General features: G+C 33.4%; 1 protein-coding gene across 1 annotated transcript in view; it reads right to left on the bottom strand.

Annotated features, from left to right (window-relative positions):
* The window catches only part of LOC111083672 (CREB-regulated transcription coactivator 1-like), a gene marked incomplete at both ends in the record, with an annotated part of 12690 nt that extends 2710 nt beyond the window's left edge, over positions 1-9980 (bottom strand). Inside the window, 3 exons of the mRNA XM_022380322.1 lie at positions 1046-1186; positions 4925-5118; positions 9757-9980. Of these exons, the coding sequence (XP_022236030.1) occupies positions 1046-1186; positions 4925-5118; positions 9757-9980 (559 nt within the window). The remainder of the gene's footprint in view (positions 1-1045; positions 1187-4924; positions 5119-9756) is intronic.
* Between the last annotated feature and the right edge of the window lie 369 nt (positions 9981-10349).

The following is a 10349-nucleotide window of genomic DNA, read 5'->3' as shown; positions in this document are numbered from 1 at the left end:
GCTAATATAAATACAACATTAGTTACCCACATCTTCAATGAAAAGCTAATATAAATACAACATTAGTTACCCACATCTTCAATGACAAGCTAATATAAATACATTAGTTACCCACATCTTCAATGACATGCTAATATAAATACAACATTAGTTACCCACATCTTCAATGAAAAGCTAATATAAATACAACATTAGTTACCCACATCTTCAATGAAAAGCTAATATAACATTAGTTACCCACATCTTCAATGAAAAGCTAATATAACATTAGTTACCCACATCTTCAATGAAAAGCTAATATAAATACAACATTAGTTACCCAAATCTTCAATGAAAAGCTAATATAAATACATTAGTTACCCACATCTTCAATGAAAAGCTAATATAACATTAGTTACCCACATCTTCAATGAAAAGCTAATATAACATTAGTTACCCACATCTTCAATGAAAAGCTAATATAAATATTGTTACCATTAAACACCAACTTTATTTGAAATATTAAATTTTTGGTGTTTGATACAAAGAACTTTATAACAAAATTTTCATAATACCTCCGAGGAGTTGCACCTGTAAACAACAGACATGTCGACTTTTATACAATTTTTTTACCCATCCTAAAGAATAGCTATATTTCTACTAAGAAGCCACCACCCCTTGAGAATATACTATCAATTTCTTGATTTTTCAAACTTTTCCTTTGTCTTTTTCTGCTTAATTTTTGTTAAAGTTTGTAAGTATTTTGTATACAAAGAATAGCATTATTCTAATCATGTCTTTCTGATAAAAATGCTATTTATCTATAGTAGTTAAAATATTTCAAGTGCAAGGTGATTTTCATTTTAAATTATAAAAATAATTGTCTTCATCTTATATTCTTCACAACCTTAGGAGGAATCTTACCTGTGGAAGTGCTTGGCTTTCTACGTAGTTATTACGTGGTTGTGAGCTCTACATAAACTCCTAAATCTTACCTGTGGAAGTGCTTGGCTTTCTACGTAGTTATTACGTGGTTGTGAGCTCTACATAAACTCCTAAATCTTACCTGTGGAAGTGCTTGGCTTTCTACGTAGTTATTATGTGGTTGTGAGCTCTGATTAGACCGTTGTTGGGGATAAACACCAAATGATGGCTGGTGAGGTGGGTAGTTATTTAATGACAAAGCATTAGTATCAATGGCCAGACCCTAAATCAAACAATAAAAACATCACTATCTCTAAACCAACAATCTAATTCATGCACTAAACCTTATTCTATAGCATTAATACTGAGTAATGAAATGTAATGTGTGATAAAATAAAAATTGACAAAAATGTCTTTTCAGTTCAACAATGCTTGACTACAGTGTAACACTTGTACTATACCTTTCCAACAGAAAATTCACTCACAGTACAACTACACAAGATGACAAAATCAAGACTTGGGGGTTGAGTATATTATATTAAAATTATCTTTCATTTGCAAATCACCAAGTTACATAAAGTTGCAGTGGAACAGCATATATCAAAGCTATTTTGACATTGTTTGGCTTCTCAAGGGTAATGTGATGGCATTAAAAATCATCACTTTCAGAAAGGGTAAAGAACAGCCCTTTCTGACACAAAAATATTCACACACTCAAATCATAAAGATGTGTTCAGATTGGATATTTAGAACTTCCAAGACAAAGATATCCTTGTACTTAATGACACTGAAAAACAAAAAAAACGTAGATCATCTTGGGGCATCATTACCATCCAGAAAGAGACCTGCAACAAATCATAATCCAGCCATGGTAAGCAAAGAACAACAGCAGGTAACAAAACATGAACATAAAGTTCAGTGACAACTGAATTGTACCAGGCAACAGTATGTAACATAACCTCAGTAAGGCTCCAAAATCATCTTAATATAACCTACTCAACCCTCAGTAAGGCTCCAAAACCATCTTAATATAACCTACTCAACCCTCAGTAAGGCTCCAAAATCATCTTAATATAACCCACTCAACCCTCAGTAAGGCTCCAAAATCATCTTAATATAACCTACTCAACCCTCAGTAAGGCTCCAAAATCATCTTAATATAACCTACTCAACCCTCATTAAGGCTCCAAAATCATCTTAATATAACCTTCTCAACCTCCAGTAAGGCTCCAAAACCATCTTAATATAACCTACTCAACCCTCAGTAAGGCTCCAAAATCATCTTCATATAACCTACTCAACCCTCAGTAAACAATGCTGAAAACTGAAATGTAAAGTCTAAGGATTTAAAATACTATATAAACTTAATAAAGATATTTAAAATAAAGTATTACAAAATACCAGTGATTTTTTTTACTTATTATAAATGCATTCACAGTACCACTGACAAGAAATTGAAAACTTCAACACACACTACAAGTACAAAATAAAATATTTTAACTAAATTTTTTACATTAAAAAATTCAACTACATTGAAGTATTTAAAAGAAGCAAAATTCCAAAATTGATAGTTATTTTAGTATACTAACAGTCATAAAAAAACTTGAAAGAAAAGAATATTGATATTAACTCATGATGAAAAAAAAAAGTTTTAGACAAAGTCACAAGCATAGAAAAAGAGGACAAAACATAAGCAAGCCAGCAGTGGAAGTACGAAGAGATAAGGGATGACTTTGCTTTCAATGAAGAAAGATAATTTGAGTTAGTGAAACCAGAACAACGGAGACAGCATCTTTCTGCTTGGAACTTTATAAAGTTTCTCAAATACCCGTTAGAGTTAATTGTGTACGAAAAGAAATATTTATATATCATGTGAAATTTTAAGCGTTCTACTCCAATTTATGGTTTATACCACAACTATGAGGAAATTTGAAAAAAGAACCTGTTGTTGTGTGAAATTTCTATTGTTGAATATATGTGTGTATTTGTTTAACTTGTGAATATTATTTTTATTGTTGAATATATGTGTGTATTTGTTTAACTTGTGAATATTATTTTTATTGTTGAATATATGTGTGTATTTGTTTAACTTGTGAATATTATTTTTATTGTTGAATATATGTGCGTATTTGTTTAACTTGTGAATATTTTGTAAGCTCTCTCATATAATTTAACATGAAAATTATGAAGAATCAAATTACAGTTGAAATATCAGGTGTTTTTGTAGATATCAGTTTCTGAGTGTAAACTTCACAAGTTCACTACACATCACTGAACTTGTTAGACAAGCTGATGTAAAAAGAACATCGTTTAGTTAAAATGTTACTACCAAATCATAATTTTATGTGTATTAAAAACATTGGCTTTTTATGATACGATCCTTCAGATTTACTTATTTTTTTAATTTAAGCACAATGCTACGTCACGGGTATCAAAACCAGGTTACTAGCGTTATAAATCCGCAGTCATACTGCTGTGCCACTAGGAGGGCTGCTTCACAAATAAACTTACATTGGAAACATATATAATGTTTCTATTTTCATAACATTCAAAAGAACAGATTGATCATGACTTAGTAATTAAACATTTGTTACATGTTTAAACTCCCAAAACCAGCAAAATGTTGGAAACCAATAGTCCTAACAAGTATTCTAAAAACAAGTTAACTGTAGTTTTTTATTCCACATTCATCATGTATTTGAAGAGCAACTTTTAAAGTATTATATATAAATAGCATTTCACAGGATCTTTTGGCTCTCATCATCCAGCCCAACTCACAATTACAGGTACGAACACAAATCTTATTGGGCAGTGACACGAAAGATAAATCTGAAATGCTATTTTCACATACCTCCAATTTCAAGTTGCAATGGAAAAATTATGAGGATGTGGAAAAAAACACAAAAACGTCTGAAATTTACTTGTTTTTATAAAAATATAACGAAGGTTTTTATTGTACAGTTCAATAGCCTGGTAATGTAGCTCTATCATTTATATATCAATAACAATGAAGAAAAGATTGCCCAATTTATCAAATAGATTTATCGCTTTACTTGCTATGCCAAATAATGTACTGAATACTAATTCTTTTGTAATATTTATTTATAAATCTTTACTAATATTGTTATTAAAATTAATACATTTTGTAGTCCTATTAGTTTCAATACATCAGACATTAAATAAACATACGGATTTCTCTTTGGCATATCATTGACCAACAAAAAGAGAGAGTAAACTACCCCCAAACTAACTGTCAATTATTTTGATTAGTTACAACTTCTACCAACCCAATCCTTGAGTTGGTTGTCTAAACAGTCACAGTGCATGTTACTGAAAAAATTTTCTTGAAACTAGTTAACACTAAAACATGTTGCACAGATACATTTAAAGAGGAATTTTTATGTAAATAATACACGGTCTGTTATAAGAACAATATTTTCATGTAAGTGTTGTCAAGAACAAAATTTAAAGGATAAATTTAATGCATAAACGTATTTTCTGGACATTTAATTGAGTGTTTTTTTTGTTGTTTTTTTGCCCAAATACACCCACATATATCTTTAACAAGTATCTGCAGTTTCTGGAAACAAGTTGTATAGTGAATAAATGATATCTCCGTGTGAATGAAACTTTAGGTTATAACAATAAAAATGTTTCTGTTTTTCAACAACAACAGTCAGAGAAATAAAACTATGGACTGTAAGTAAATGTTAGTTTTTGATTACTTGGAGTTTAAGATATGACAAGCAGAAAAATAGGAAATTAATTCTTTGTAGAGGTGTGTGTGTTTGGAAAGAATATATCAAGTTCCACAGAAAGGTGCGGTCGTTCTTTCAGGGTATCAAACAGTAGAGTTGAAGATGCAGAAGAAGAATGTCAGAATCAGGCTACTACCAAGGAAGGCAAGTAGCATGACAGATTTCAGCAGAAAAGAATCACAGACTTTATAAGCCATCTCTGGTCTCAACCCTACCTCCACTGTAATTCGGGGAGGTTCATATCTTGGGGGGGTGTAACATACTTTCTGTTGCTGTTTTGAAGAATGAAGACCATGATGTCGCATATTACTGCTCCCAATTACCAGGTTATTGGAGTTAAGATGGTGTCTACGTTGGGATGATGGTGAAGGGGATGGTCCTGGGCTATTGTGGCGGCTTCCCCCACCACCCACCACTGCTGTTGTCTGGATAAGTGTACTCCCACTGACACTTGGACCTTAATGAAGAATACAAAACATTTTTCACATCTAATATCATTTCTTATCCACACTTTTATTTAATACAATAAGCATTAATTCAGAAATACAAATAATACAATATTTATCCATAAAAAAGACCATCCTATGATTTACAAATCATACAAAATATGTAAAATCAAAAATGACCTAAAATGGAGAATAGTTGAAAGCTGCATTATTATGAGTAATTTTAAGACTTTTGAAGGTGAACCGTTTCTTAACCACTGTATCCACAAGGGAATTTCACAACAGGTAGAACAAATTATTGCTGGTCATTACTGTATATTGTTATTAATCTTGCAGTGGTTAATTTTGTAATATTGTTTCTTCAGAATCAGGTTTTCTTCTTTTTCCTAATTCCTTTATTTATTGAAGTTGTATTGTTCATTAACATCAGTAACGAGTCCTGGTATTGTTCATTAACATCAGTAACGAGTCCTGGTATTGTTCATTAACATTAGTAACAAGTCTTGGTACTGTTCATTAACATTAGTAACGAGTCCTGGTACTGTTCATTAACATTAGTAACGAGTCCTGGTACTGTTCATTAACATCAGTAACGAGTCCTGGTATTGTTCATTAACATTAGTAACGAGTCTTGGTACTGTTCATTAACATTAGTAACGAGTCCTGGTACTGTTCATTAACATCAGTAACGAGTCCTGGTATTGTTCATTAACATCAGTAACGAGTCCTGGTACTGTTCATTAACATCAGTAACGAGTCCTGGTACTGTTCATTAACATCAGTAACGAGTCCTGGTATTGTTCATTAACATCAGTAACGAGTCCTGGTATTGTTCATTAACATCAGTAACAAGTCCTTGTATTGTTCATTAACATCAGTAACAAGTCCTGGTATTGTTCATTAACATCAGTAACTAGACCTGGTATTGTTCATTAACATCAATAACGAGTCCTGGTATTGTTCATTAACATCAGTAACAAGTCCTGGTATTGTTCATTAACATCAGTAACGAGTCCTGGTATTGTTCATTAATATCAGTAACTAGTCCTGGTATTGTTCATCAACATCAGTAACTAGTCCTGGTATTGTTCATTAACATCAGTAACGAGTCCTGGTATTGTTCATTAACATCAGTAACGAGTCCTGGTATTGTTCATTAACATCAGTAACGAGTCCTGGTATTGTTCATTAACATCAGTAACGAGTCCTGGTACTGTTCATTAACATCAGTAACGAGTCCTGGTATTGTTCATTAACATCAGTAACAAGTCCTAGACATGCATGGACTTGCTAGCTTTTTTGTTGTTTTTTCTATAGGTGATAACATTAGTTTGAAAGTTTTGTTTTGGATTTCTGTGGCTGTTAAAATTTAATACTATATCTTCTGTTCAACTCTGGTTGTTTTAGTTACATACTAATAAGTGTAGTAGTAACACTTAGCTCATTATGTTTGGCAGCAATCTTTCACTTCATGCCATTGCTAAGTAGGGAGTTTCCTAGTTCACTGAAACAGCTTAACATGCAGGTGTTAACAGGCTGCTCTTATACATGCTTTTATATGTTATGACCACAAAGTGTTCACTTCTTGATTTCAAAGTTCTTACAAATACCCAAATAATTTCTTGGCTAGTGTACATAATTATCATTTACTCTGTGGAAGAGACCATCTGTGACAAGCTTTTAAAATGCACACTAACTGCCCAGCTATAATCTTTACAAAGTTAGTTCAACATATTCATATCTCACTAATTCATCCTCAGCTCCATTAAATAAGATAAAACTCTGTGATACTCAGCATTAATTGATGTATTTTATGTTGTTTTTTACTGGAGTGTATTATTATATACCAGTAGACGAACTTTTAACTAAATAGACCAGAAAATATTGAGCCATGACGTACACAGTTGCTTCAAAACTGTGCTGTTAATCGTGCATTAATGTATCTAGGAAATTTCAACTATAAACAAACATCAACACAGTCCATGTTTAACATCTCCAGTACAACCATCTTGAAAGATCAGTTACAGTACTCCCTTCCAATCCTCTATTCTGTAGGTCCCCTTTCCCTTTGTCTTGACTTTCTCCCAGGCATTGTCCCAAAGTTTCTGCAGTGAAGGGTCTTCCATCAGTTCCCATAAACCTACATTTGGGATGTCATCTTTTGAGACTTGCAGGGGCTTGATGTCTTGCTTGCTTTTCTTTTCTTGAGCTCTAGTGGGGAGTGCAAATGCCTCAGTCTTCTTTTGTTCTAGTTCCTCCAAACTTCAACTGCCTGGTATATTGACAATCACCAAATTGTGATGGGTGCCTTCATATACATGGCCTCAAGGTCGCCCACGTAGTATGGAGTGTCCACCTATATTCTTGCTATGGGAAACTTTCTCACTGTCCCATCAATCAACACACACAGATGTACTTTGCCCATCAGATACTATATTGGTTATCACTGCTGCACCCAGTATCTTGTAGGACTTTCTTGTCCCCAATTATAATGATGATGTACTGTAAATTGTATATTCACACCAAACAAACCCCATAACTTAACTGAAACTTATTCTTCTACAAGACACCAGTATGACACCAAACAAACCCCATCAACTTAACTGAAGCTTCTTCTTCTACAAGACACCAGTATGACACCAAACAAACCCCATCAACTTAACTGAAGCTTCTTCTTCTACAAGACACCAGTATGACACCAAACAAACCCCATCAACTTAACTGAAACTTCTTCTTCTACAAGACATCAGTTGACACCAAACAAACCCCATCAACTTAACTGAAGATTCTTCTTCTACAAGACACCAGTATGACACCAAACAAACCCCATCAACTTATTTGAAACTTATTCTTCTACAAGACACCAGTTTGACACGAAACAAACCCCATCAACTTAACTGAAACTTCTTCTTCCACAAGACATCAGTTTGACACCAAACAAACCCCTTCAACTTAACTGAAACTTCTTCTACAAGACACCAGTTTGACACCAAACAAACCCCTTCAACTTAACTGAAACTTCTTCTACAAGACACCAGTATGACACCAAACAAACCCCATCAACTTAACTGAAACTTATTCTTCTACAAGAAACCAGTTTGACACGAAACAAACCCCTTCAACTTAACTGAAACTTCTTCTACAAGACACCAGTTTGACACGAAACAAACCCCATCAACTTAACTGAAGCGTCTTCTTCTACAAGACATCAGTTTGACACCAAACAAACCCCATCAACTTAACTGAAACCCCCATCAACTTAACTGAAACTTCTTCTTCTTCAAGACACCAGTTTGACACCAAACAAACCCCATAAACTTAACTGAGGATTCTTCTTCTACAAGACACCAGTTTGACACCAAACAAACCCCTTCAACTTAACTGAAGCTTCTTCTTCCACAAGACACCAGTTTGACACGCAAACTGGTGTCTTGTAGAAGAATAAGTTTCAGTTAAGTTGATGGGGTTTGTTTAATTTAACTGAAGCTTCTTCTTCCACAAGACACCAGTTTGACACGAAACAAACCCCATCAACTTAACTGAAACTTCTTCTTCTACAAAACATCAGTTTGACAGGAAACAAACCCCATCAACTTCATTTCTGCTTATTCTTATTCAGTTGCAAGCTCATCCTCAGTGTCTTGATTTTTATACAAAAAAAATTAGCCATTCTGGATAAGTTTGGGTCATTTTAATTAGACAAAAAGAAGACATTTGGCACTGTTTTAGATGTCTAGGTCATTGGACCAGACCTATGACTTGATCCAAAACCTTGATAGCCGACATGGAGAAGTTTTCTTGAAAATGTAAAGTAAAATTATGTAACAACAAAACATGCTTGAAATGTTATAGATGTGGTTACGAATGTGATGGTTTAATCGTAGCGATTAAGCTAATCCATGTGTCTAGGTCGGATGAGAGAACTTATTCGAAGATATCCCAATCAAGTAGACATGCCAACAGAATTGGAAAATCGTCAATTGACAACAAAACATTAAAAATGGGCACAATAGTATTGTTATCTTCAAAAATGGAAATTAGAATCATGCATAAGAAATCATGAGTTTCAATATTTTGTAAAACTAACAGCACAGCAAAACCCAAAGATGCAATGTTGAAGTTGAAGCAGATACACAATACATTACAAGATTATTTCCCTAGCAATTCTCAAATTAAAAATGCCATCTCTACAATGAAAAATAAATACAGAATAATGGAATAATTTCTAGTATGGTATTACCATAGTATAATTCATATAAATTTCACAATGTCATATTTCCATTTTCTTTTTTTTTTTTGATTTAGAACTTGCACCAAGGTTCATTTGTTGAGATCTATAAAAATAACCCACACTCACCAGTTTCAGGAATGGCCATATTAAAAGATGCTGGGATGGCTCATGTAGTTAGTGTTAATTTCCATTGGTTGCTTATATGCTGAATGCCTTACCTCCAACAAAGACTTTTTGGCTCATCACTAAGTATTACTCTTATTTACTAAACATTTCTCAAATATGAAATATCAAAATCAATCTTTAAAATTAGTGATGCAAATATGTTTGTTTTCACTGAAGAAAATAACAAATATGTTTGTTTTGTAGCATGAAAGAAGAGAGAATTAACCAATAATCCAAAAGAAACAATATTTACCAATAACATGTACGTGGTGTTGCTGAGGTGGTAGCGTAGAATAAGTAACTATGTCAGACTGGGAAGGACTATGTTGATTGTAAGCTAAGCCTGACTGGTCTTCTACATCCAGTGGTGTTGCCAAAGGTGAAGGGAAATGAAGATTGGTTAAATCTGGCAAGGAACCTGTGTTGTTGGAGATTGGTATGTGAATTAAGTGGCTTTCTTCTTGGTAAGGATAAATGCTAAACGACAAAAAAATAGAACAAAATTAAGAAATGGGAATTATGAGAAATAGAGTTTCACGTAACATTTCTAGCATTCCCATAATTTAAGCCTAATGACAGGTATACTACGACTTATTAACCCTTTAAGCCTAATGACAGGTATACTCGACTTATTAACCCTTTAAGCCTAATGACAGGTATACTGCTACCTCTGATTATTAACCCTTTAAGCCTAATGACAGGTATACTGCTACCTCTGACTTATTAACCCTTTAAGCCTAATGACAGGTATACTGCTACCTCTGACTTATTAACCCTTTAAGCCTAATGACAGTTATACTGCTACCTCTGACTTATTAACCCTTTAAGCCAAATGACAGGTATACT

The sequence above is a fragment of the Limulus polyphemus genome, unplaced genomic scaffold (assembly GCF_000517525.1).
Source record: "Limulus polyphemus unplaced genomic scaffold, Limulus_polyphemus-2.1.2 Scaffold10620, whole genome shotgun sequence".
NCBI classification, from domain to species: Eukaryota; Metazoa; Arthropoda; class Merostomata; order Xiphosura; family Limulidae; genus Limulus; species Limulus polyphemus.
This window is presented reverse-complemented; position numbering and strand designations above follow the sequence as displayed.